We start from the raw sequence: 27,281 nt of genomic DNA on the forward strand, positions 1-27,281 counted from the left end.
GTGACAGAACCCGGGGTCCCCTCAGGTCCCTTTTTTTGGGGGGTGACAGAGCCCGGGGTCCCCTCAGGTCGCTTTTTGGGGGGGTGGCAGAGCCCGGGGTCCCCTCAGGTCCCTTTTTGGGGGGGTGACAGAGCCCGGGGTCCCCTCAGGTCCCTTTTTGGGGGGGGGGTGACAGAGCCCGGGGTCCCCTCAGGTCCCTTTTTGGGGGGGGGTGACAGAGCCCGGGGTCCCCTCAGGTCCCTCTGGGGGGTGACAGAGCCCGGGGTCCCCTCAGGTCCCTTTTTGGGGGTGACAGAGCCCGGGGTCCCCTCAGGTCCCTTTTTTTGGGGGGTGACAGAGCCCGGGGTCCCCTCAGGTCCCTTTTTGGGGGGGGGTGACAGAGCCCGGAGTCCCTCAGGTCCCTTTTTTGGGGGGGTGACAGAGCCGGGGGTCCCCTCAGGTCCCTTTTGGGGGGTGACAGAGCCCGGGGTCCCCTCAGGTCCCTTTTTTTGGGGGGTGACAGAGCCCGGGGTCCCTCAGGACGCTACGGGACGGTGCCAGACCCCGCGGTGCCCTCGTGGACAGCAGTGACAGACCCTGGCGGTCCCTCCGAGCCCCAGGGAGCCTTTTGGGGACAGTGGCAGAGCCCGGGGTCCCCTCAGGTCCCTTTTTGGGGGGATGGCAGAGCCCGGGGTCCCCTCGGGCCGCCCCTTCCCCCCCGTCCCCGACCTTCCCCTCACACCCCCAACATGGCGGCGCGGCGCCGCCGTCGCGCTCTGATGACGCAACAGCCGCGCCGCTCCCCCCCTCCCTCCTGGAAGGTCCCTGCGCGGCCCCGCCACACAACCCCGCCACTCTCAAGATGGCGGCCCGGCCGCGCCGACGACGTCACGGCGGCGCGCCGCGCGCGGGGCGGGCGGGCGGGCGGAGGGCGGCGGCGGCGGCTCCGGCGGGGCGGGCGCGGGGACGGGGGGCGGCCCCAACATGGCGGCGGCGGCGGCGGCTCCTCCCGCTTCCCCGCCGGGCCCCGCTTCCTCACCGGGCCCCTCATCCCCGCCGGGGCCCCGTTCGCCGCCGCCGCCCCCCCCCACAAGATGTCGGCGGCGGCCCGGTCGCGCGCGGCGTGACGTAGTCAGGCCCCGCCGGCGGGAGGGGGGCGGGGGAGCGGCCGGAGCGGCGCAGGCGGCGGCGGCGGGACCGGGACCGAGACCGGGACCGGGCGGGGCCCCGGGGCGGCTCTTCAGGGGACCATGGCCCCGGCGCGGCGGCGGCGGCGCGGGCCCGAGCCGGGCGCGGGGCGGCGGCGCCGGTGCCGCTGAGCGGGAGCAGCCCCGCGGGCGCGGCCCCGGGGGGCCGGTCCGGTGAGTGCCCGGGGGGGGGCCCGGCGGGGCGAGCGAGGCCCGGGATCGGTGAAACGGCTCGGGGGGAGCGGGGAGGAGGCGCTGACACCCCCCTGACCCCCTCGTACCGGCCCCGTCCCGGGTGCTGAAAGACGGGGGGGGGGGGGGACACCGGGGGACACGGGGGGCCCGGCGGGGACGGGACCGGGCGCAGGCGGCTCCCGGTGGCCCGGGGAGGGTGGGCAGGGTGGGGCACCGGGTGTCCGGTGGGTGCGGGGGGTTGTGACGGCGGAGGGGACGCGGGCAGGGGGGGTCTGTGAGGGGATACGGGCGAGGAGGGTTCATGAGGGGACACGGGTGAGGAGGGGCCTGTGAAGGGAACGTGAGGGGGGAACCGTGAGGGGACCGTGAGGGGACACAGGTGAGGAGGGGACCGTGAGGAGGGCTCCGTGAGGGGTCCGTGAGGAGGGGTCTGTGAGGGGTCCGTGAGGAGGGGTCTGTGAGGGGACTGTGAGGGGATCCGGGTGAGGAGGGGTCTGTGAGGGGTCCGTGAGGAGGGGTCTGTGAGGGGACTGTGAGGGGATCCGGGTGAGGAGGGGTCCGTGAGGGGACTGTGAGGGGATCCGGGTGAGGAGGGGTCCGTGAGGGGACTGTGAGGGGATCCGGGTGAGGAGGGGTCCGTGAGGGGACTGTGAGGGGATCCGGGTGAGGAGGGGTCCGTGAGGGGACGGTGAGGGGACCCGGGTGAGGAGGGGTCCGTGAGGGGACGGTGAGGGGACCCGGGTGAGGAGGGGTCCGTGAGGGGACGGTGAGGGGACCCGGGTGAGGAGGGGTCCGTGAGGGGACTGTGAGGGGATCCGGGTGAGGAGGGGTCCGTGAGGGGACTGTGAGGGGATCCGGGTGAGGAGGGGTCCGTGAGGGGACGGTGAGGGGATCCGGGTGAGGAGGGGTCCGTGAGGGGACGGTGAGGGGATCCGGGTGAGGAGGGGTCCGTGAGGGGACTGTGAGGGGACCCGGGTGAGGAGGGGTCCGTGAGGGGACGGTGAGGGGATCCGGGTGAGGAGGGGTCCGTGAGGGGACGGTGAGGGGATCCGGGTGAGGAGGGGTCCGTGAGGGGACGGTGAGGGGACCCGGGTGAGGAGGGGTCCGTGAGGGGACGGTGAGGGGACCCGGGTGAGGAGGGGTCCGTGAGGGGACGGTGAGGGGATCCGGGTGAGGAGGGGTCCGTGAGGGGACTGTGAGGGGATCCGGGTGAGGAGGGGTCCGTGAGGGGACGGTGAGGGGACCCGGGTGAGGAGGGGTCCGTGAGGGGACTGTGAGGGGATCCGGGTGAGGAGGGGTCCGTGAGGGGACTGTGAGGGGATCCGGGTGAGGAGGGGTCCGTGAGGGGACTGTGAGGGGATCCGGGTGAGGAGGGGTCCGTGAGGGGACTGTGAGGGGATCCGGGTGAGGAGGGGTCCGTGAGGGGACGGTGAGGGGACCCGGGTGAGGAGGGGTCCGTGAGGGGACTGTGAGGGGATCCGGGTGAGGAGGGGTCCGTGAGGGGACGGTGAGGGGACCCGGGTGAGGAGGGGTCCGTGAGGGGACGGTGAGGGGACCCGGGTGAGGAGGGGTCCGTGAGGGGACTGTGAGGGGATCCGGGTGAGGAGGGGTCCGTGAGGGGACTGTGAGGGGATCCGGGTGAGGAGGGGTCCGTGAGGGGACGGTGAGGGGACCCGGGTGAGGAGGGGTCCGTGAGGGGACGGTGAGGGGATCCGGGTGAGGAGGGGTCTGTGAGGGGACCCGGGTGAGGAGGGGTCTGTGAGGAGGGAACCGTGAGAGGACCCGGGTGAGGAGGGAACCGTGAGGGGACCGTGAGGAGGGGTCTGTGAGGGGATCCGGGTGAGGAGGGGTCCGTGAGGGGACCCGGGTGGGCGGGGACCTTGAGGAGAGGACCGTGGGGGGACCCGGGTGAGGGGGGGTCCGTGAGGGGACCTGGGTGTGGGGGGGTCCGTGAGGAGACGGTGAGGAGGGGTCCGTGATGGGACCCGGGGCAGGGGGGACCTTGAGGAGGGAACCTTGAGGGAACTGTGAGGGGACCGTGAGGGGACCCGGGTGAGGCGGAGTCCGTGAGGGGACCGTGAGGAAGGGTCTGTGAGGAGGGGACCGTGAGGGGACCGTGAGGAGGGCTCCGTGAGGAGGGGTCCATGAGGGGACCCGGGGGAGGAGGGGTCCGTGAGGGGACCCGGGTGAGGGGGTGTCCATGAGGGGACCTTGAGGAGGGCTCCGTGAGGAGACCGTGAGGAGGGGTCCATGAGGGGACTGTGAGGAGGGGTCCGTGAGGGGACTCGGGTGAGGGGGAGTCCGTGAGGGGACCTTGAGGAGGGGACCCGGGTGAGGGGGGTCTGTGAGGGGACCCGGGTGAGGGAGGGTCCATGAGGGGACCACGAAGGGACCTGGGTGAGGGGGGGCTGAGTTGAGGGAGGGTCCCGGTGTCTGTGAGGGGTCCCGGAGATTTCGGACACGAAGGGGGGGTCTATACTGAGGGGAGTCCCGGGGGTCCAGGTGTGCAGGAGGGGTCTGGGGGAGGCGGTCCAGGTGTGCAAGGGTGGTGGGGAGGGGGTCTGTGAGGGACCCCAGGTGAGCAGGGGGGGTCCTTGAGTGACCCCAGGTGTGCAGGGGGGGGTCGTGGGGGGATCCAGGTGGATCCAGGTGTGCAGGGGGGGTCTGTGACCGTGTCCAGATGTGCATGGGGGGTCCGTGGGGGGGTCCAGGTGGATCCAGGTGTGCAGGGGGAAGTCTGTGACCATGTCCAGGTGTGCAGGGGGGGGTTGTAGGGGGGATCCAGGTGGATCCAGGTGTGCAGGGGGGGTCTGTGACCGTGTCCAGGTGTGCAAGGGGGGGTTGTAGGGGGGTCCAGGTGGATCCAGGTGTGCAGGGGGAAGTCTGTGACCATGTCCAGGTGTGCAGGGGGGGTTGTGGGGGGGTCCAGGTGTGCAGGGGGGGTCTGTGACAGAACCCAGATGTGCATGGGGGGTCCGTGGGGGGGTCCAGGTGGATCCAGGTGTGCAGGGGGGGTCTGTGACCGTGTCCAGGTGTGCATGGGGGGTCCGTGGGGGGGTCCAGGTGGATCCAGGTGTGCAGGGGGGGTCTGTGACCGTGTCCAGGTGTGCATGGGGGGTCCGTGGGGGGGTCCAGGTGGATCCAGGTGTGCAGGGGGAAGTCTGTGACCATGTCCAGGTGTGCAGGGGGGGTTGTGGGGGGGTCCAGGTGTGCAGGGGGGGTCTGTGACAGAACCCAGGTGTGCAGGGGGGGGTCGTGGGGGGGTCCAGGTGGATCCAGGTGTGCAGGGGGGGGTCTGTGACCGTGTCCAGGTGTGCATGGGGGGTCCGTGGGGGGATCCAGGTGGATCCAGGTGTGCAGGGGGGGTCTGTGACCGTGTCCAGGTGTGCATGGGGGGTCCGTGGGGGGGTCCAGGTGGATCCAGGTGTGCAGGGGGGGTCTGTGACCGTGTCCAGGTGTGCATGGGGGGTCCGTGGGGGGGTCCAGGTGGATCCAGGTGTGCAGGGGGAAGTCTGTGACCATGTCCAGGTGTGCAGGGGGGTCCGTGGGGGGGTCCAGGTGTGCAGGGGGGGTCTGTGACAGAACCCAGATGTGCATGGGGGGTCCGTGGGGGGGTCCAGGTGGATCCAGGTGTGCAGGGGGGGTCTGTGACCATGTCCAGGTGTGCATGGGGGGTCCGTGGGGGGGTCCAGGTGGATCCAGGTGTGCAGGGGGGGTTGTGGGGGGGTCCAGGTGTGCAGGGGGGGTCTGTGACAGAACCCAGATGTGCATGGGGGGTCCGTGGGGGGGTCCAGGTGGATCCAGGTGTGCAGGGGGGGGTCTGTGACCGTGTCCAGGTGTGCATGGGGGGTCTGTGGCGGGGTCCAGGTGGATCCAGGTGTGCAGGGGGGGTCTGTGTCCAGGAGAAGACCCGAGCTGGGGGCTGGGCAGGGCAGGGTCTGCATGGGCAGGTTCTTGGAGCCCCTCGGAGCAGCTTTGGGATCGTCCTGAGCTCTTGGGGCGTGTTTGGGATCGTTCTGGAGCCCCTTGGAGCAGCTTTGGGCTTGTCCTGAGCTCTTGGGGCGTGTTTGGGATTGTTCTGGAGCCCCTTGGAGCAGCTTTGGGATCGTCCTGAGCTCTTGGGGCGTGTTTGGGATTGTTCTGGAGCCCCTTGGAGCAGCTTTGGGATCGTCCTGAGCTCTTGGGGCAGCTTTGGGCTCATCTTGGAGCTGCTTGGAGCAACTTTGGGATCATCCAGGACCTCTTGGAGTAGCTTTGGGATCATCCCAGAACCTTTGGAGCAGCAACGACCCCACACCCGAATTCCCAGAGGATCCCAGCGCTGCCGAACTCCTGGATCCCAAAAAACCTCTCCCTGCGGGATCTTCTGGATTGTTGGAGCAGCTCAGGAAGAGCTCCCAGGGGGATTTATCCGCGGCCAGCTCTGGAATGAAGGGAAAAAGCCACTTTTTGGCTAAAGGAGCTCGTTAAGGAACCTCCAGGATGCACAGGGGGCTTCCCTATGGGATGAAAATCATTTGGGATCGTGTTTGGGGCTGGGAACGACCGTCCCCATCCTCCTGTTCTGGGAAAGGAGGGAAAAACTCAGGGAAAAACCAACCCCAAACAGAGCAAGGAAAAAAAAAAAAGATCTCACGTTGGGGGAGGAGGAAACCTCCAGGACCTTGGGAATGTGGCCATGACCTGGAGGAGGAGGAGGAGAATTCCGTTCGGAAAAACACGTGGATGTGTCCCAAACCGTGAGCTTGGGAACGTGGGGGATCCTTGGCTGTGACCTGGAGGAGGAGGAGGAGGAGAAAATTCCGATTCCTCCGTGTTCCTGCCGGTTTGGGAGGGCAAAAAGATCCGCCCGGGAATTCGGAGCCGTTCCCGTGGGGTTATCCCGGGAAAAGGGAATCTGGGGTGGGGGAAATTCCATCGATCCACCGGGCCTGGCTGAGTCCGGGGGAAAATCCAGGGGTGGCTTGCGGGTTGGAATTGCTTTTCCATGGGGTTTTTTTGGCCGGGAAAAACGGGGAAAAACACGCGGGTTTGGGATGTGCCGGAGTCCTGAGCATTCCAGAGCGGGAACGCTCCGGTAGGAAAAGGGGAAAAGTGGGGAGAATCCTTGGAAAAATCGCTGGAAAACGGGGGGAAAGCGGCAGCTTTTGGAGCGTGGTGGATCCCATTCCCTGCCCGCGGTTCCAGCAGGGAAAAAAAAAAACCCCTTTGGAGTTACCGAGTGCAGGAATTCCCGGGCGCTTTGGCCGGGGGAAAAGCCCCTTTTTTCCCTGTTTTTCCTCGGGAATGTCCGTCCCCACTTAACCGGTTTTGCATTTAAATTGTCCCAATCCCGCTCCGCCTTTCCTTGGGATGATGGGCGGGGGGCAGGGATTCCTCCCTCCCTCCCTCCCGGCGCTCGGGAAGAGCTTGGGAAGCGCTGGGAGCTCGGGAAAAGGGGTCCGGACCTCGCGGTGAGCGCTCGGCAGTTTTTAGGGAGCCGGGAAAAGGGGGAAAACCTCATTTTTTATGTTTTTTATCCCTCGCCGAGCGGGGTTTTGGGGAGGATTGTTGGGTTTTTAGGGAGCGCGGGTGGGTTTGGGAAGGGAAAACTTTGGAAAAGCTGGATTTGGGTGGGGTTTAGGGGGTCGGGGCGGCGGTGCCGATCCCCATGTCCCGGTGCCCAGAGGGATTTGGGATCGCTCCCAGCTGGGGTTGGATGAGCGGAGCTTTGGGATGAAGCCTTTGGAATTACAGCGGTGCTGGCTCCCGGTTTTTGTCGCCCCCATTCCCGGGATTCCCGCCCCAAAATTGCCCGGATTTTAAGGATAAACTCAAACTTGGGGCCGTTTTCCACCCGTTTTTCCCTCGCGGATGGATCCCAGGTTTTCCCCTGCCTGCCCCCTGCTCCTTTGGCACAGCGGGAAATGCGGGAAAAAACGGGAATTTGGTGCGTTCTGAGCAGATTTAAGGCGGATTCCGGGATCTGGAGCTTCCTGGGAAGGGCAGGTGGCTGCATCCCTCGTCCCGCTCCAGCGCAATCCACAAATTCGGGATTTTCTCCCCCAAAACCTCCGGGGTTTTGGAGTGCTGGAGGAAGCACCGACGGAGCACCGATTTGTGGGATGAGAGCATCCCGAAGAAACGGATTTTTGGGACGCTGCCCGTGGAATGGCCCGAAAAACAGAAGCCAGTGGGAGCAGCTGGAATTCAGAACCGGGATTCGCTCCCGGGTTTGGGATTTGCTCCGGGTTTGGGAATGGCTCCGGGTTTGGGATTCGCTCCGGGTTTGGGATTTGCTCCGGGTTTGGGAATGGCTCCGCGTTTGGGATTCGCTCCGGGTTTGGGATTTGCTCCGGGTTTGGGAATGGCTCCGCGTTTGGGATTCGCTCCGGGTTTGGGATTCGCTCCCGGTTTGGGATTTGCTCCAGGTTTGGGAATGGCTCCGGGTTTGGGATTCGCTCCGGGTTTGGGATTCGCTCCGGGTTTGGGATTCGCTCCCGGTTTGGGAATGGCTCCCGGTTTGGGAATGGCTCCGGGTTTGGGATTCGCTCCGGGTTTGGGATTCGCTCGCAGTTTGGGAATCTCTCCGGGTTTGGGAATGGCTCCGGGTTTGGGATTCGCTCCGGGTTTGGGATTCGCTCGCAGTTTGGGAATCTCTCCGGGTTTGGGAATGGCTCCGGGTTTGGGATTCGCTCCGGGTTTGGGATTCGCTCCGGGTTTGGGATTCGCTCCCGGTTTGGGATTCGCTCCGGGTTTGGGATTCGCTCCGGGTTTGGGAATCTCCCCAGGTTTGGGAATGGCTCCGGGTTTGGGAATGGCTCCGGGTTTGGGAATCTCCCCAGGTTTGGGAATCTCCCCGGGTTTGGGAATCTCCCCGGGTTTGGGAATCTCCCCGGGTTTGGGATTCGCTCCCGGTTTGGGATTCGCTCCCGGTTTTCTTCCCTCGGCCCTCGGGCGGGGACAAACCTGGCTCCAGCTCGAATCCTTCCCTGTTCATTTGCATTCCGTACCTTGAAGGTATTTTTAGTCTCTTCCCTGCCTTCTCCTTCCTCGCCGGGGTAAATTTAGCTCCTTCTTCGCTCCCTCCTGTGCCTTTATCCTCCCTGGAGCCGCGAATTCCCGGCTTTTTAGCGCCTCTTTCCTCCTATTTTTCCCCATTCTTCCCTTCCCGGGTCGGGGCTCCGACCCGCCCTGCTCCGGGAGCCTCCTTCATTCATCCGGAATTGTTTTAATTCCCACCTTTTTGGGGTGGGGAAAGGTGATTTTGGGACCCTCCTTTCTTCGGGATCGTTTTCATTCCCACCTTTTTGGGCGGAAAAGATGATTTTGGGATCCTCCTTTATTTCTCCGGGATTGTTCTAATTCTCGCTTTTCAGGTGGGGAAAAGGGGATTTTGGGGGGATTAATTTTGAGGAATCCATCTGGTTTTAACCTGGTTGCGCCTCCCAGGAGGCTCCAAAGGTTTTCCCAGGCGGAAAATCCGATCCTCCGCAGCTCAACCCGGCAAAAGGACACAGCACAACATCCCCAGATCCTCATTTTGGGGTCAACCCCGCTGGTTTTGGGCCGCTTTTCCCCGTGGCTTTCCCAGCACCGCCTCCTGGAATTGAAGTTTTTGGGATAAACACCGGATTTGAGGGGATTTTGGGGAATTGCAGGGGATGGAGGGGTCGTCGTTCCCTCAGCGAGTGTGGAAAGGAGGGAAAAGTGAGACTCGGGGACCTTTTGGTGACACCGGTGGTGGCACGGGAGCGTTCCCGGCGCGGCACCGGCTCCGCCTCACCCGAACCCGGCCTCTTTTCTCATTTTCTCCTCGTTTTTTTCTCCTTTCCCGCAGGTTTTGCCGGCAGTCCCTGGCCACCGGCAGCACCCCCCCGTCCCCGGAGTGCCGGCGCCGCGTCCTGTTCCGAGCGACCCCGCAGCACCGGCGCGGGATGGAGAAGAGCGTCCCGGATTTCTCAGAGCGCCACGGAGACGGAGGCAGAGCCCTCTTGATGCCCCCAGAACCCAACCCAGAGACTTTTCCTGCCCTGGAGCGTCCCCAGGGCGAGGAGCGAAGAGCCGCGTTCCTCCAGGATGCCAAAAAAGCCCCGGAGAACCCGGCGTTGTCCGGCACGGAGACGGAGCTGGAGGAGGACACGTTCTACGGCGTGGAGGAGCTGGCGGCCATGAGCCGGGAGGGGAAGGGACCCGAGCTGAGGGAGGAGCCCGACTTCTTCTCCTCGCTGGCCCGGCAGGAGCCCGACGTGGCCCTGGAAGCGCACGACGAGGCCGGTGAGTCCCGGCGGGCGCCGTCGGGGGGGCGGCAGCGGCTGCGGGTGCGTCGTGCGCGGCCGCGTCGGCTCGGTGGGTGGCACCGGGGTGGTTTGTGGTGGGGGTTGGGTGTCTTGGTGTTGATGTTGGCTCTCTCGGTGCTGGTTCTCTTGGTGTTGGTTCTCTCTTGGAGATGGCGTTGACTCTCTTGGAGATGGTGTTGGTTCTCTTGGTGACATTGTTGGTTTTCTTGAAGATGGCGTTGACTCTCTTGGCGATGGTGCTGGTTCTCTTGGTGTTGGTTCTCTTGGTGTTGGTTCTCTCTTGGGGATGGCGTTGACTCTCTTGGACATGGTGTTGACTCTCCTGGAGATGATGTTGGTTCTCTTGGTGACGTTGTTGGCTCTCTTCCTGGTGATGGTGTTGGTTCTTTTGGCGTTGGCATTGTCTCTTGGTGACGCTGTTGTTCTCTTGGTGACATTGTTGATTCTATTGCTGACGCTGTTGTTCTCTTGGCGTTGGCGTTGACTCTTGGTGACGTTGTTGGTTCTCTTGGTGACGCTTTCGTTCTCTTGGTGATTTTTTCGTTCTCTTGGTGATGCTTTTGTTCTCTTGGTGACGTTGTTGGTTGTCTTGGTGACGTTTTTGGTTCTCTTGGTGACTTTTTGGTTCTCTTGGTGACGCTGTTGTTCTCTTGGTGACTTTTTGGTTCTCTTGGTGACATTGTTGGTTCTCTCAGTGATGCTGTTGGTTCTCTTGGTGACGTTTTTGGTTCTCTTGGTGAAGCTTTTGTTTTCTTGATGACATTGTTGGTTCTCTTGGTGGCGCTGTTGGTTCTCCTGGTGACGTTGTTGGTTCTCTTGGCGTTGATGTTCCCCAAATCTCAGCATTTCGGGGCGAAATGGGAACCGTGGTGCAGTGACAAACACCTGCACGGGATGGAAGGGGACGCGAGGTTGCCGATGTCCCCATGCCAATGTCCCCATGCCGATGTCCCCGTGCCGATGTCCCCATGCCGATGTCCCCATGCCGTTGTCCCCGCGCCGACGTCCCCGTGCCGATGTCCCCGTGCCGATGTCCCCATGCCAATGTCCCCCTGCCGATGTCCCCGCGCCGATATCCCCGCGCCGACGTCCCCGCGCCGTTGTTCCCCCGCCGATGTCCCCGCGTCGACGTCCCCGTGCCGACGTCCCCGCGCCGTTGTTCCCCCACCGACGTCCCCGTGCCGACGTCCCCGCGCCGACGTCCCCGCGCCGATGTCCCCGCGCCGACGTCCCCGCGCCGATGTCCCCGCGCCGTTGTCCCCGCGCCGATGTCCCCGCGCCGTTGTCCCCGCGCCGATGTCCCCGCACCGTTTTCCCCCCGCCGTTGTCCCCGCGCCGATGTCCCCGTGCCGATGTCCCCGTGCCGATGTCCCCGCGCCGATGTCCCCGCGCCGATGTCCCCGTGCCGATGTCCCCGCGCCGATGTCCCCGTGCCGTTGTCCCCGCGCCGATGTCCCCGCGCCGTTGTCCCCGCGCCGATGTCCCCGCACCGTTTTCCCCCCGCCGTTGTCCCCGCGCCGATGTCCCCCTGCCGATGTCCCCGTGCCGATGTCCCCGTGCCGATGTCCCCGTGCCGACGTCCCCGCGCCGTTGTCCCCGTGCCGACGTCCCCGCGCCGACGTCCCCGCGCCGACGTCCCCGCGCCGACGTCCCCGTGCCGATGTCCCCCCGCCGTTGTCCCCGTGCCGATGTCCCCGTGCCGATATCCCCGTGCCGATGTCCCCGCGCCGATATCCCCGTGCCGATGTCCCCGTACTTTTTGGAGAGCCCTGGTCCCTCTGTCACCGCCTTGGCACCCCAAACCCCGGGTGTCCCCGGGTGGTGGCACCGCGCCCGTCCCCACGCGAGGGGCACCGTGGCGGTTCCGGGGCCGGGGTCTGTGCCACCCACGGGTGACCCCACGGTGTCCCTTTGCGGCTTCGGAGGAGCTCTGGGGTGAGCGAGGTTTCTGTGCGATGGTTTGGGTTGGTTTGGGGGTTTTTTGGGTGCCGTCACCCTGCGGAAAACGATGGATTTTGGGCTTTGAAGGAGCTGGGGACATGGAGAACGTCCCCATCCCCGTGTCCCACCTGGAAGGGTGGAGAGGCTCAACTGGGGGGTTCTGGGGGGGCTTTGGGGTGGCCCCAACTCCAGCTCTGCTCCCTCCTATGGGATCGAGCTCCCATCGCCGCTGGGAAAATCGGGGTGAAACGGCCCAAAATGTCCCTGAGCCGTCGCCCCGGGTCTGGTGTCACATCCCGCATCCCACGGGGACGCTTCAAAAAGCCCCCCAAAGTCCCCCCAAAGCCCCCAAGACCCCCCAACATTCCCCCAGCACCTCCCCAGAATTCCCCCTGGACCCCAAAATCCCCCCAAGAACCCCCTCAAGACCTCCCCATGACCACCAAACACCCCAAGCCCCCCCAGGGCCCCCCTAAAACCTCCCCAAAGCCCCCCCAAAACCCCCCCCAAATCCCCCCAGGACCCTCCATAATCCCCCCTGGAGCCCTCAAGCCCCTTGGAGGGATTTGGGGGGTTTGGGGTCTTTTGGGGGATCCATAGGGGCCGGGGGAGGTCACGGGGGGGGGTTGGGGTGCTCTTAGGGGGTGTCCTGGGGCAGTTTTGGGGGAGTTTTGGGGGTTGGCCCCCCGTCCCTTCCGGGATTTCCTCCTGGGCTGTTTCCCTCTTCCCCTTTTGGGGCCGATCCCAGGAAGGGAGGAGGGGGGTGGCGCTTCCCTGTGGGGTCCCGACCCTTCATCTCTGAGGTCCCCTCTGTGCGTCCCGAGCCCTTGGCACCCTTATCTCATCCCCCCGGGCATCCTTATCTCCCCGGGCACCCTTATCAACCCCCGCGCCGGTGGGGCTCTGCTGCCGGCGGGGCCGTTGGGGCCGTGGTTTGGGGTCGGGGCTGGCCTTGGGGTTGTGGTTTGGGGTGCTTGGGGCCGAGTTTGGGGCCCGGGGGGGGGTTGGGGCCGTGGTTTGGGGTCGGGGCTGGCCTTGGGGTTGTGGTTTGGGGTGCTTTTGGGGCCGTGTTTGGGGCCCACGGGGGGTTTGGAGCTGGGTTTAGGGGGTAAGGGGTTTTTGGGGCTGTGTTTGGGGCTGGGGGGGAGGGTTTGGAGCTGGGTTTGGGATGGTTGGGGCCATGGTTGGGGGCAGGGTGGGGTTTGGGGTTGTGGTTAGGGGTGCTTGGAGCTGGGTTTAGGGGTTGGAGGGGGTTTGGGGCTGTGTTTGGGGTCCGGGGGGGTTGGAGCTGGGTTTGGGGGTGCGGGGGGTTTGGAGCTGGGTTTGGGATGGTTGGGGCCGTGGTTGGGGCCGGGGTGGGGTTTGGGGTTGTGGTTAGGGGTGCTCGGAGCTGGGTTTAGGGGTTGGAGGGGGTTTGGGGCTGTGTTTGGGGTCCAGGGGGTGCTCGGAGCTGAGTTTGGGGATCATTGGGTGGACAGAGCTGTGGTCATGGGGTGGCTGGAGCCGTGTTTGGGGTCGGGGTGGTCAGAGCCACGTTTTGGGGCTGGAGCCGTGTTTGGGGTCACTGGGTGCCGTGTTTGGGGTGGTTGGAGCCGTGTTTGGGGTCAGGGGTGGTCAGAGCTGCGTTTTGGGGTTGGAGCCGTGTTTGAGGTGGTTGGAGCCGTGTTTGGGGTGGTTGGAGCTGGTTTTGGGGTGATTTGAGCTGGTTTTGGGGTGGTTGGAGCTGGTTTTGGGGTGGTTGGAGCCGTGTTTGGGGTGGTTGGAGCTGTGTTTGCGGTGATTGGAGCTGGTTTTGGGGTGATTGGAGCTGGTTTGGGGTGGTTGGAGCCGTGTTTGGGGTGGTTGGAGCCGTGTTTGGGGTGGTTGGAGCTGGTTTTGGGGTGGTTGGAGCCGTGTTTGGGGTGGTTGGAGCCGTGTTTGGGGTGGTTGGAGCTGGTTTTGGGGTGGTTGGAGCCGTGTTTGGGGTGGTTGGAGCCGTGTTTGGGGTTACTGGGTGCCATGTTTGGGGTGGTTGGAGCTGTGTTTGGGGTGATTGGAGCTGGTTTTGGGGTGATTGGAGCTGGTTTTGGGGTGGTTGGAGCTGGTTTTGGGGTGGTTGGGGCCGTGGTTGGGGTGGTTGGAGCTGTGTTTGGGGTGATTGGAGCTGGTTTTGGGGTGGTTGGAGCTGTGTTTGGGGTGGTTGGAGCTGGTTTTGGGGTGGTTGGAGCTGGTTTTGGGGTGGTTGGAGCTGGTTTTGGGGTGGTTGGAGCTGATTTTGGGGTGGTTGGAGCTGTGTTTGGGGTGGTTGGAGCTGGTTTTGGGGTGGTTGGAGCTGATTTTGGGGTGGTTGGAGCTGGTTTTGGGGTGGTTGGAGCCGTGTTTGGGGTGGTTGGAGCTGTGTTTGGGGTGGTTGGAGCTGGTTTTGGGTGGTTGGGTCCGTGTTTGGGGTGGTTGGAGCTGGTTTTGGGGTGGTTGGAGCTGGTTTTGGGGTGGTTGCTCCAGTGCCAGGACTGGGGTTTAGGTCTGGCCTTGGCATGAGCCGAGCGCCCCAGGTGCCTCCGAGCTCCTGATTTAACGTGGATCCATCCCCTGAGTTTTGGGGTGTTTGGGGTGAGATTTGGGGTTTTTTTGGGGTGAAATCGTGTCGTTGTTGTGGAGTGACTCCTTCCATGGGGTTCTCCAAAGGGTTTGGGGTCGATTTTGGGACGAGCCGAGCGCTCCAGGTGCCTCCAAGCTCCTGATTTAATGGGGAACCCTCCCAGTGAATTTTGGGGTTTTTGGGGTTTTTTTGGGGGGGTGAAATCGTGTCATTCTTGCGGGGTGGCTCCTTCCACGAGCTTCTGCAGCCCTTGGGGTCGATTTTGGGATGAGCAGCGCCCTCCAGGTGCCTCCAAACCCTTTTGGAGCCCATCCCGAGGGATCTTTGCCAACGTTTTTTTATTTTTTATGGCCTCCTTTGAACCCCATCCAGGAAAAACCCCGACAGCAGCCACCCAGCGACCCCACAGCCGGCCCCAAACTCCCCGGGACAGCCCCACGGCCTTTTCCTCCTGGCTGTGGGGCTGCCCCCTGCGACCGTGGCCCCTTTCCAGCGGCTCGGGGTCGGCTCTCGGCCTCTTCCCGCTCATTTTCCCCACTAATTAGGGCGCCTCGTCAGCGTCTGCGGGGCCGTGCCAGGAAAAGCTGTCCCGTTGTTGCCTAGCAAATAAATAATGGGATCGTCCAGGCCGGGAACGCGCTCGGAAACCCCAAAGTCGCACGGAAAAAACCCCGGCGCTCCCTCGCTCCTGCGGCAGCGCTCCCGACCCGAAGGTTTTTGGGATTGGGAGCTCTTCCCAAAGATTTTTGGAATTGGGAGCTCTTCCCAAAGACTTTTGGGGTTGGCAGCTCTTCCCAAAGACTTTGGGGTCAGGAGCTCTTCCCAAAGACTTTTGGGGCCGGCAGCTCTTCCCAAAGACTTCTGGGGTCGGGAGCTTTTCCCGAAGACTTTTGGGTTCAGGAGCTCTTCCCAAAGACTTTTGGGGCCGGCAGCTCTTCCCAAAGACTTTTGGGGTCGGGAGCTTTTCCCGAAGACTTTTGGGTTCAAGAGCTCTTCCCAAAGACTTTTGGGGTCGACAGCTCTTCCCAAAGACTTTTGGGGCCGGCAGCTCTTCCCAAAGACTTTTGGGGTTGGCAGCTCTTCCCAAAGACTTTTGGGTTCGGGAGCTCTTCCCAAAGACTTTTGGGACCGGCAGCTCTTCCCAAAGACTTTAGGGGCTGGCAGCTCTTCCCAAAGACTTTTGGGTTCAAGAGCTCTTCCCAAAGACTTTTGGGGTCGACAGCTCTTCCCAAAGACTTTAGGGGCTGGCAGCTCTTCCCAAAGACTTTTGGGACCGGCAGCTCTTCCCAAAGACTTTAGGGGCTGGCAGCTCTTCCCAAAGACTTTTGGGTTCAAGAGCTCTTCCCAAAGACTTTTGGGGCCGGCAGCTCTTCCCAAGAACTTTTGGGGCCGGCAGCTCTTCCCAAGAACTTTTGGGGCCGGCAGCTCTTCCCAAAGACTTTTGGGGCCACGGGAAAGCCCCCAACTCCGGCTTTGGCAGCCGCAGCATTGGGATGACCCCGTGCCCACCACGCCCTCCATGACCTGCTCCTCCACGGTGCCACCACCGCGGGGTCCGCGGCGTCCAGAGCGACTTTTTTGGGCTTCGTCATCCCAAACTTTTGGCCGGGACCGCTCCGGGCGGGATGTGCGGGGCCGGCTGCGAGGCACGGAGCACCTGCCGTGCCCGTCTTGCCGGGGCTATAAATAACATCCCAAATCAGATCCCAAAGCACCTCCCCGACCCAGCCCTCCCCCGGCGGCCGCGGTAACGGGGCCACGGTTTAAAAATAAATCCGGGGGGGGAAAAGCGCCGGGCACGGATTGGGATTTTCCAAAGTAGGGCATGGCCCAGGTCTTCCTCCCCACTGGGCATCCCAAAGGCTCCGGACTGGGTCGAACTGGGAATTTTTGGCCGTAAAATCCCGGTTTTTGGTGGCGGTGGAAGCGCGGCGTTGGCTTTTTCGGGATGGTTTCCTGCCGTGCTCTTCCCGGCCGCTCCATCCTTTTCCAGATGCCTGGAAAACCGCAGGGAATCTTGGTTTGTTTCCTCGTAATTATGGGATCAAAGCCGTCCCCGTGTCCCAATCCCGGCGGGAATGAGCTCATCCATGGGCACCGGGCCTCGTTATTCCTGCTCGGGAATTGCTGGGGTTGGGATAATGAAATTCCCCTTCGTGCTGGGGTGGATGACCCAAAAAAATGGGAATTTTCAGTGGATTAACAGCAAAATCAGGACTAAGGAAAACACCGGCTGCTCGCTTGTCCCGATCCCGAATAGGGATGAGGATAAATCCAGGGAATTTCATCGCATCCCCCCGAGTTTAACCCCAAACGGGTCGGGAGACCCCGAGCACGGAGGGGCACAACTGGGAGAGCGGAGGTGAAACTGGGACGGGATTTTCCCAAAGGTTTTGGGGCTCCAGAGAGGTCCCAATCCAGGAGAAAATTGTTCCAATTCCCAGAAAGGTCGGGAAAGGTGCCCCAGGTAATTCCAGAGCTGTCTGGAGCTCGGTGATTTACGGAGAACGGAATTCCGGGAGTTGTTCTTGGAAGACGCCGCCGCCGTCGTCGATCGAAGCCAGGGCGGGTTCTGGAAGGGAAAAGCAGGGATTGATCCCGAGTGGAAAACCTCTGGAATGAGCTGCTCCCCCAGGGATGGAGGGAAAGGCAGGGATTGATCCCAAATGGAAAACCTCTGGAATGAGCTGCTCCTGCTGGGATGGAGGGAAAGGCAGGGATTGATCCCAAATGGAAAACCTCTGGAATGAGCTGTTCCTGCTGGGGATGGAGGGAAAGGCAGGGATTGATCCCAAATGGAAAACCTCTGGAATGAGCTGCTCCCCCAGGGATGGAGGGAAAGGCAGGGATTGATCCCAAATGGAAAACCTCTGGAATGAGCTGTTCCTGCTGGGATGGAGGGAAATGCAGGGATGTGGCTTTTGGGATTCTGTTGGTGGCACTTTTCCCACTTGGATCCCTTTTTTGGGAGAACTGGAAGTGCTTTTCCCACTCAGGAATGTTGTCCAGGAGAACCAGTGGCACTTTCCCCCCTGGGATTGTGTCGGTGACGCTTTTCCCGTTGTGTCCCTTTTTTGGCAGAACCGGTGGCACTTTTCCCTTTGGGATTCTGTTGGTGGCAGTTTTCCCACTCGGGATTGTTTTTTAGGAGAACTGGTGGCACTTTTCCCACTCAAGTCCCTTTTTTGGGAGAACTGGAAGCGCTTTTCCCACTGGATCCCCTTTATAGGAATACCGGTGACACTTTTCCACAGCTCCCGAGCAGCAAGACCCCTCAGGAATTTTCCCAGCACCCAAAAATCGGGATTTGGGGGATTTTTGGGCACTTTTATTCCTGCTGGGAGCACGGGGACAGCGATCTGAGCCGCGGCTCTTCCCGAGCCTCCTCCAGCGTGGCTTTTTAGGGAATGAAATCCCAATTTTATCCACGGGGAAGCCAAAACGCAGGGAAAAAACCCCGGCGGGGCTGGAAAGGAGGGGAAAAAGGGACGGATCTCCGGGATAAACACTCCCGGTCTGGAAATTGGGGATGGATCCAAACCAAGACTTGCGCCAGAGCCTGGACGCCTTTCAAGGGGCTGCTCGTGCCTGAAAGTTCTCCGGCTCTTCCCGGCCCAGGAATCCCGCTGGAAAAGCTGGATCTGGCAGGGATGGATTTGTGGATTTGCTCGGAGGGCTGGGAAGTCTTTACAGGAGATAAAAATCCCGGGATGGGCTGGAATTGGCTGTGAAGAGGCCGATTGGGATCTGAATGGAGGGAGGGCCCCACCCCGACCCTCCCGGGCGGGGCTGGCGTTCCCAAAATCCCCGGGAATGGCGGAAAATGTGGATTTGGAAGCACCTCCCGGAGCAAATCCTGCCTGGAGCAGGGGTTTGGTGGCTCCGGGAGGATCCTGCGGGTGCCGGGGGCGGGAGCCGCCCCTGTCCCGCCGGATCTCAGGGAGCGCCGAGGGTTGGAGGGCCGGGATCGGGTCCTGGGGTTTGGGATCGGGTCCTGGGGTTTGGGATTGTGTCCTGGTGTTTGGGATCAGGTCCTGCAGTTTGGGATCGGGTCCTGGGGTTTGGGATCGGGTCCTGGGGTTTGGGATCGTGTCCTGGTGTTTGGGATGGTGTCCTGGAGTTTGGGATCGTGTCCTGGTGTTTGGGATGGTGTCCTGCAGTTTGGGATCGTGTCCTGGTGTTTGGGATTGGGTCCTGGGGTTTGGGATCAGGTCCTGGGGTTTGGGATGGTGTCCTGGGGTTTGGGATCGCATCCTGGAGTTTGGGATCGTGTCCTGCAGTTTGGGATGGTGTCCTGGGGTTTGGGATCAGGTCCTGGTGTTTGGGATCAGGTCCTGCAGTTTGGGATCGGGTCCTGGGGTTTGGGATCGTGTCCTGGGGTTTGGGATCGTGTCCTGGGGTTTGGGATCAGGTCCTGCAGTTTGGGATCGTGTCCTGGGGTTTGGGATCGCATCCTGGAGTTTGGGATGGTGTCCTGGAGTTTGGGACCATGTCCTGGGGTTTGGGATCACGTCCTGGGGTTTGGGATCGGGTCCTGGGGTTTGGGATTGTGTCCTGCAGTTTGGGATCGTGTCCTGGAGTTTGGGATCACTTCCTGGGGTTTGGGATTGTGTCCTGGAGTTTGGGATCACTTCCTGGAGGCTCGGGATCATGTCCTGGTGTTTGGGATTGTGTCCTGGAGTTTGGGATCACTTCCTGGGGTTTGGGATTGTGTCCTGGAGTTTGGGATCACTTCCTGCAGTTTGGGATCGCGTCCTGGACTTCAGGATCGCATCCTGGAACCCAGGAAAACCTCCTGTCCTGACTATCCTGCTCTTCCCCCCAACTTCCCCCTTCTTCCTGGAGGAAAAGCTCTTCCTGGAGTTCCCCGCACGGCTCCAGGGCTCCCCCATCCCCCCTGGAGCCCCCGAGAAACACCCGGAGAAGCCGAGGAATCCCTCGGAAAGCTCCGTCCCGGGGCCGGGAAGTGTCGGGTTCGTCGGGACGGCGCCAAGGCAAACATTCCCGGTGGGAATCCTCCTCCTCCTCCTCCTCCTCCTCCTCCTCCTCCTCCTCCTCTTCCTCCTCCTCCTCCTCCTCCTCCCGCCTGCTCCGCTTTCGGATCATCCCCCTCCTCCACGGGGGCTCGGCTCTGGCGCTTTTTGGGGAGAAAACATCAGTTTTTGGGGATTTTCTGCCTTGTTAGCGCTGCTGGAAGTTTTCCAGGAGCTTTTCCAGCTTTTCCTTCTCCGCTGCCTTTTCCCGCAGTCCCGGAGCTGCAGGTGGCAAAGCACGGCCGGATTTGATTTTTTCCTTTTTATTTTGGAGCTTTCCAGGGATTTTTGATGATTTCTTTTTTCTTCCTTCCCTGCTGGTGACTCACGGCTCCCATGTGACCCCTGAGCTAACGAGATTCCCATCCCTTCTGCTTCCCAGGATTTCCCCGGCACTTTCAGGCACCCGTCCCCATCCTTTTCCCTCCTCCCTCCTCTTCCCCATCCAGAACTTCTCCAGACTTTTCCCAGAACCTTCCTGGAGTCGGGAACGGGGCTGGGACCTCATTTTCCGGGAGCCTGGAGCGGTTCCCCTCTCCGTGGAATCTTTCCCTCCGTGGATTCGTTTTCCACGGATCTTCCTCTTCCTTCGGGATTTGTCGCTCCTGAGATGTTTCTCCTCCCCCACCACCTGGATCAGGCCGGTCCCGTGGAGCCTCCAGACCGCCTTGGGGACATCCCAAACATCCCCGGGAATGTTTTCCGCCTCCGTTGGTCGTGGAAAGGGTGCGGCCGTTCCTCCGGCAGCCGGCCCGGCCTCTCCTGGAGCAGACCCCAGGTTGGGCCTCTTTTCTTGGAAAAGCAGCGGAGCAGCTGTTCCCGGGAAAAGGAACCGGGAAAAGTTCGGGAGGGACAAATTTAATGGAGATTTTGGGTCACTTGGGGGGGAGTTTGTGGCACCTGGAAAATCCTGGAAGGGCCGTGTTTTCCCGGGAATGTCGAAGGGAGCTGTGGCCTGGATCCCATCCGGGTTGGATTCCGCCCCGGAGGCGTTTTCCCAGCCCCTGGTGAGCGGTGGGATGAGGAACCTCATCCCTTTCTCCATGGATCTCCTCCAAGATCGGAGCTCGGGAGGCTTGGAGTGGCTTTGGTGGGCAGGGATCATCCCGGCGACGATCCCGGGCTTGTTTGGCATTGATTCCGTGATGCCACCGGGCTCCTGTGGCATTGATTCCATGATGCCACCGGCTCTGCCATGGATCTGCGCCAATGGCAACATTCCTGGGCTCCTGTGGCATTGATTCCATGGTGCCACCGGCTCTGCCATGGATCTGTGCCGATGGCGACATTCCCGGGCTCGTTTGGCATTGATTCCATGGTGCCACCGGCTCTGCCATGGATCTGCGCCGATGGCGACATTCCCGGGCTCATTTGGCATTGATTCCATGGTGCCACCGGGCTCCTGTGGCATTGATTCCATGGTGCCACCGCTCTGCCGTGGATCTGTGCCGATGGCGACATTCCCGGGCTCATTTGGCATTGATTCCATGGTGCCACCGGCTCTGCCGTGGATCTGCGCCGATGGCGACATTCCCGGGCTCGTTTGGCATTCATTCCATGGTGCCACCGGCTCTGCCATGGATCTGCGCCAATGGCGACATTCCCGGGCTCGTTTGGCATTGATTCCATGGTGCCACCAGGCTCCTGTGGCATTGATTCCATGGTGCCACCGGCTCTGCCATGGATCTGCGCCGATGGCGACATTCCCGGGCTCGTTTGGCATTGATTCCATGGTGCCACCGGCTCTGCCATGGCTCCGGGTCATCCCAGTGCTCCAATGGGGACGTTCTAGGGCTTAAACCCTCTCTGAGTTGGGTTGGGTTGGGTTTGGTTGAGTTGGGTTTGGGTTGAGTTGAGTTGGGTTTGGTTGAGTTGGGTTGGTTTTGGATGAGTTGGGTTTGGGTTGAGTTGGGTTAGGTTTGGATGAGTTGGGTTTGGGTTGGGTTGAGTTGGGTTTGGTTGAGCTGGGGTTGAATTGAGCTGGGTTTGGATGAGTTGGATTTGGGTTGAGTTGGGTTTGGGTTTGGTTGAGCTGGGTTTGGTTGAGCTGGGTTTGGGTTGGGTTGGGCCGGGTTGGTGGCTCGGCCTCTCCTCATCCCTGGATCCCAACACCCCTTTCCGAAGGGATTTGGAAGGGGTTCAGCTCCGGGATTTTGGGAATGTTGGGGTTAAACTCTGGGACTTTGGAGTGGTTGGGGTTAAATGCTGGGATTTTGGGAATGTTGGGGTTGGTCGCTGTCTTTTCCCGATGTTTCGGTCAGCGACTCTGGCTTCCCTCAGCCCTGGATCCCAACAGCCTTTTCCAGAGGGACTTGGAAGGGGTTAAATGCTGGAATTTTGGGAATGTTGGGGTTAACTCTGGGATTTTGGGGTGGTTGGGGTTAAACACTGGGATTTTGGGAATGTTGGGGTTAAACTCTGGGACTTTGGGGAATGTTGGGGTTAACTCTGAGACTTTGGGAATGTTGGGGTTAAACACTGGGATTTTGAGGTGGTTGGGGTTAAACGCTGGGACTTTGGGGTGGTTGGGGTTAAATGCTGGGACTTTGGGAATGTTGGGGTTAAACGCTGGGATTTTGGGAATGTTGGGGTTAAACTCCGGGATTTTGGGGTGGTTGGGGTTGTTCCTGGCCACCTCTCCCTGGCGCAGGGATAACGGCATCACGGAACAGGGATTTTGGGAGCGCGGCTCCCTCCGGGCCAGCTGTCCCCGGAGCCGGGCTAGCGGGATCTCCTCCGGCAGCCGGTGCAGCTTCCATGGAAGTGCTTAGGGGCGATTATCCATCGGCTGCCGCTCGCGCCGTTAAACCCTCCCTGAGCCGGGCTCGGAAATCCGGCCCTAATCCGGGCGGGCCGCCGGAGCCGGCGGTGCCGGGAAAAGCTTTGGGAATGGGATTGCTCGGCAAAGCCCCCCACGGGCCCTGCTGAGCTCGGGGTTCTCCTTGTTTTCCAGATGAGCCCGATGCCGCCCTCTCCGGAGCCGTCCCGGCCGCGGCTCACCGGACACAGCTCGGGTGAGTTCCCGAGGGATGGAGCAGCCGGGAATGGGCAGGAGCCCGCCCGGCCATCCCAGTGTTCCCTGGAGTTAGCCCAGTTCCCTCAGAGCCATCCCAGTTCCCTTCAGAGCCATCCCAGTGTTCCCTGGAGTTAGCCCAGTTCCCTCAGAGCCATCCCAGTTCCCTTCAGAGCCATCCCAGTGTTCCCTGGAGTTATCCCAGTTCCCTTTGGAGCCATCCCAGTGTTCCCTGGAGTTAGCCCAGTTCCCTTTGGAGCCATCCCAGTTCCCTTTGGAGCCATCCCAGTGTTCCCTGGAGTTAGCCCAGTTCCCCTTAGGCCATCCCAGCGTTCCCTGGAGTTAGCCCAGTTCCCTTTGGAGCCATCCCAGTTCCCTTTGGAGCCATGCCAGTGTTCCCTGGAGTTAGCCCAGTTCCCTTTGGAGCCATCCCAGCGTTCCCTGGAGTTAGCCCAGTTCCCTTTGGAGCCATCCCAGTTCCCTTTGGAGCCATCCCAGTTCCCTTTGGAGCCATCCCAGTGTTCCCTGGAGTTAGCCCAGTTCCCCTCAGGCCATCCCAGTTCCCTTTGGAGCCATCCCAGTTCCCTTTGGAGCCATCCCAGTGTTCCCTGGAGTTAGCCCAGTTCCCCTCAGGCCATCCCAGCGTTCCCTGGAGTTAGCCCAGTTCCCTCAGAGCCATCCCAGTTTTCCATGGAGCCATCCCAGTTCCCCTCAGTCCATCCCAGTTCCCCTCAGGCCATCCCAGCGTTCCCTGGAGTTATCCCAGTTCCCCTCAGAGCCATCCCAGTTTTCCCTGGAGCCATCCCAGTTTCCTTTGGAACCATCCCAGTTCCCTTTGGAGCCATCCCAGTTCCCCTCAGGCCATCCCAGTTCCCTCTGGACCCCATCCCAGTTCCCTCTGGACCCCATCCCAGTTCCCTCTGGACCTCTCCCAGTTCCCTTTGGAGCCATCCCAGTTCCCTTTGGAGCCATCCCAGTTCCCCTCAGGCCATCCCAGTTCCCTCTGGACCCATCCCAGTTCCCTTTGGACCCCTCTCAGTTCCCTTTGGACCCCCTCCCAGTTCCCCCTGGGGACATCCCGCTTGTGTTATCCCGTAATCCCGATTTTCACCCCCCCAAATCCCCTTCCAGCCCCACGGCCGAGGAGCACCCGGAATTCCCGAAGGCGCTCTACCGGCCGGAGCTGCGCAACGCGGCCGCGGCCGGCGCCGCGTCCTGGGACGCCGGGGCGGGAGAAGGGATCGAGGAAAGCACTTTAGAGAGACTCCCTGGCTCCAAGGATTCCACGGAATTCCTGGAGCCCCAGGTGGTCACCGCGGTCCGGGTGGAGCCCGAGCCGCCGGACAGCGACCAGGAGGATCCGCGCGCCGGGAAGGCGGCGCCGGAATCTCCCGCCGCTCGCGCGGCCGCTCCGGAGGAGAAGTATCCCCCAAACGAACCAAAGCACCTGGAAGGGCTCGGCACGGAGCAGCCGGAGCAAAGCCGGAGGGGCGTCCAGAGGCTGGAGTGGATCTCCAGAGCCGCCCGGAGCCCCAGCCCGCCCTTCAGGGACCTCCACCAAGCGCCAGATGTAGCAGCCGGCTCGGCCTTCCGAGCTCCGGCCGGCCGGGACGCGGCTCCGGCCTTCCGGAAATCGCTGCCGGCCAAAGGCAAACCCTCGGAGAGCTCCCGCCGGAAAGCGCCGGAGCCGGACTTGGCCGAGCCGGGCCCTGTGCCGCCGTCCGAGTGGGCGCTGCCGAAGGCGCTGGACGTGGGCAAGCAGTCGTGGACGGTCAACGCCGAGGACTCGGTGGAGCGGCTGCTGCCGGAGCCGGCGCCGTGCGGCGCCTTCGAGGTGGAGGTGAGGCCCTACGTGTGCGGCGTCCTCCTGGAGGAGCCGGAGAAGGACGAGGCGCTGGAGCGGGAGGAGAACCCGGCCGTCTTCACCTGCATCGAGTGCAGCATCTACTTCCGCAAGAAGGAGCACCTCCTGGAGCACACGCTGCAGCACAGCCGCGGCGCCGAGCGCGGCGCCGACGCGCCGGCCGGCCAGGGCCGCCTGTGCTGCGGCGAGTGCGGCTGGGCCTTCGGAGAGCCCGCGGCCCTGGAGCGGCACAGGAGGCTCCACCAGGAATCGCGGGAGAAGATCATCGAGGAGATCCAGAAGCTGAACGAGTTCCCGGACGAGGGCCGCGAGGCGCGGCTGCAGTGCCCCAAGTGCGTCTTCGGCACCAACTCCTCCAAGATCTTCGTGCAGCACGCCAAGATGCACGTCAAGGAGAGGAAGGACCACGCATCCAAGAGTTCCAATCTCTTCGGAGAAACGCGGGAGAGCCCCGGGCACGGCCTCTACAAACCCTTCCACGGCGCCGAGCTCCCGGCAGCGCCGGCGGCCGGCAAAGCGCTCGGCGCCTGCGTCCTCTGCGGCTTCCCGGCGCCCAACGAGCACATCCTCAAGGAGCACATGAGATACGCCCATTCCCACTTCTCCTGGGAGCCGCAGCTCTACGAGGACGACCCCAACCAGCCCGGCACCAGCAGGGATTCCTACAGCCCCCTCTCCCGGCCCGGCCGCTTCTCCGACGCCGAGTTCTTCGGCAAAACCGAGCGCTTCTTCCCGCCCCCGGCCCGGGAGAGCTCGGCCCGCTACGATCCCGCCGCGGCCGCCTTCGGCCCGGCTCCCGCCCGGCTGCTGGACAGGAGCAACGGGGCCGGCAGGAAGGACTCGCAGGGGTTCCACGCCAGGAAGGCGGCGCCGTACTCGGCCCCGCACAAGGCTCCGGGCTTGGCCGCTTTTCCCCCGGCCAAAGCCCATTCCCAGCTGGCCCTGCAGCAGCTGAGGAAGAGAGCGGCCGCCCAGCAGCTGGAAGCCGACGGCGACCACCTCCGTGGCCACCCCCCGGCGCCGGAGGAGCCGCGGCACGAGTGGGCGTCGGCCGGCGGCGCCGAGGACGAGCTGGAGCTGGGGCACGGCGGGGCCGCCGTCGCCGTCCCTCGGGCCGCCCTGGAGCTCAAGAGGACCTTCGGCGCCATCCTGAAGGCCACGGAGCCGGCGGTGGCCTCGGCCGAGCAGCGGCAGCAGCTGAGGATGATGGTGCCCGTGGTGGTCCTGGAGGAGATGAACCCGCACCCCAAGGCCGCCAAGAGGCCGCGGGGGAAGCCCCTCAAGAAGAAGCCGGCGCTGCCGGCGCCGCCGGCGCCTCCTCGGGATTTCCTGATGGAGGAGCCGCTTCCCTTGGACGTCCTGCTGCTGGACGCGCCCCTGGAGGGACCCCTGGAGCTCGATGACCTCTTGGACTCGGAGGCCACCATGCTGAAGAACGAGGAGAGGAAATGTCCCTACTGCCCCGACCGCTTCCACAACGGCATCGGCCTGGCCAACCACGTGCGGGGCCACCTCAACCGGGTCGGCGTCAGCTACAACGTCCGGCACTTCATCTCGGCCGAGGAGGTCAAGGCCATCGAGCAGAAGTTCTCCTTCCAGAAGAAGAAGAAGAAAGGTAGTTGGTACCGAATTCCCGCTTCCCGCCGGCCTCGGGGGCGAGCAGCGGGGTGGCCTTTGGGCTTCGGGGGCTCGGGAGAATCCCCCCCGGAGGGCTCGGCTGCTCCTGGGGGCTACGAACGCACGCTGAAGGTCTGAGCTGGGCTTTTGGTGGCCCTTGTGGGCACCTGTGGTGGCCTCTGTGGCTACAAAGCCTCTCTGGCCCTGCCTTGGGCAGCTGACCAGAGGTGTTGGTGGTCCTGAGGGCTACGAACTCCCCTGGACAGCTGACCAGAGCTCTTGGTGGTCCTGAGGGCTACGAACTCCCCTGGACAGCTGACCAGAGGTTTTGGTGGGCCTGGGGGCTACGAACTCCCCTGGACAGCTGACCAGAGGTCTTGGTGGTCCTGGGGGCTACGAACTCCCCTGGACAGCTGACCAGAGGTCTTGGTGCTGCCAGTGACCCCTTGTCCCTCCCTTCCAGTGGCCAACTTCGACCCCAGCCCCTTCAGCCTCACGGGGTGGGCTTTGGTGGATTTTTGGCAGTTTTTTGGTGGATTTTGGTGGTTTTTTTAGTTTTTTGTGGGTTTCGGTGGTTTTTGGTGGCCCTGGGTGGTTTTTGGTGGCCCTGGCTCATTCCCGCCCCTCTTGCTGCCCCCACTGACCCCCGACCCTCCCTTCCAGTGGCCAACTTCGACCCCAGCACCTTCAGCCTCACGGGGTGGCCTTTGCTGGTTTTTGGCAGTTTTTGGTGGGTTTTTTGTGGTTTTTGGTGGCCCTGGGTGTTTTTTGGTGGCCCCGGCTCATTCCCGCCCCTCTTGCTGCCCCCACTGACCCCCGACCCTCCCTTCCAGTGGCCAACTTCGACCCCAGCCCCTTCAGCCTCACGGGGTGGGCTTTGGGTGGCTTTTTTGGAGGTTTTCTCTGGGTTTTGGCAGTTTTTGTTGGCCCTGGGTGGTTTTTGGTGGCCCTGGGTGTTTTCTGGTGGCCCTGGGTGGTTTTTGGTGGCCCTGGCTCATTCCTGCCTCTCTTGCTGCCCCGATTGACCCCCGACCCTCCCTTCCAGTGGCCAACTTCGACCCCAGCCCCTTCAGCCTCACGGGGTGGGTTTCACTGGTTTTTGGGTGGCTTTTTGGTGGTTTTTTTTGTGGGTTTCGGTGTTTTTTTGGTGGTTTTTTTTTGTGGTTTTTGGTGGCCCTGGGTGGGTTTTTGGTGGCCCTGGGTGGGTTTTTGGTGGCCCCGGCTCATTCCCGCCCCTCTTGCTGCCCCCACTGACCCCCGACCCTCCCTTCCAGTGGCCAACTTCGACCCCAGCACCTTCAGCCTCACGGGGTGGGCTTTGGGTGGCTTTTTTGGGTGTCTTTTTGTGGTATTTTTTGTAGGTTTTGGTGGGTTTTTTGTGGTTTTTGGTGGCCCTGGGTGTTTTCTGGTGGCCCTGGCTCATTCCCGCCCCTCTTGCTGCCCCCACTGACCCCCGACCCTCCCTTCCAGTGGCCAACTTCGACCCCAGCCCCTTCAGTCTCACGGGGTGGGCTTTGCTGGTTTTTGGGTGGCTTTTTTGGAGGTTTTCTCTGGGTTTTGGCAGTTTTTGTTGGCCCTGGGTGGTTTTTGGTGGC

General features: G+C 62.6%; 1 protein-coding gene across 1 annotated transcript in view; it reads left to right on the forward strand.

The window, feature by feature from the left end:
- The first annotated feature begins 963 nt into the window (after positions 1-963).
- The window catches only part of WIZ (WIZ zinc finger), a 52,707-nt gene continuing 26,389 nt past the window's right edge, over positions 964-27,281 (forward strand). The window contains 4 exon segments of the mRNA XM_068997859.1: positions 964-1,340; positions 9,181-9,617; positions 22,146-22,206; positions 23,337-25,684. Coding sequence (XP_068853960.1) covers positions 964-1,340; positions 9,181-9,617; positions 22,146-22,206; positions 23,337-25,684 — 3,223 coding nt within the window.

This window comes from Aphelocoma coerulescens, chromosome 30 (genome assembly GCF_041296385.1).
Source record: "Aphelocoma coerulescens isolate FSJ_1873_10779 chromosome 30, UR_Acoe_1.0, whole genome shotgun sequence".
NCBI lineage: Eukaryota > Metazoa > Chordata > Aves > Passeriformes > Corvidae > Aphelocoma > Aphelocoma coerulescens.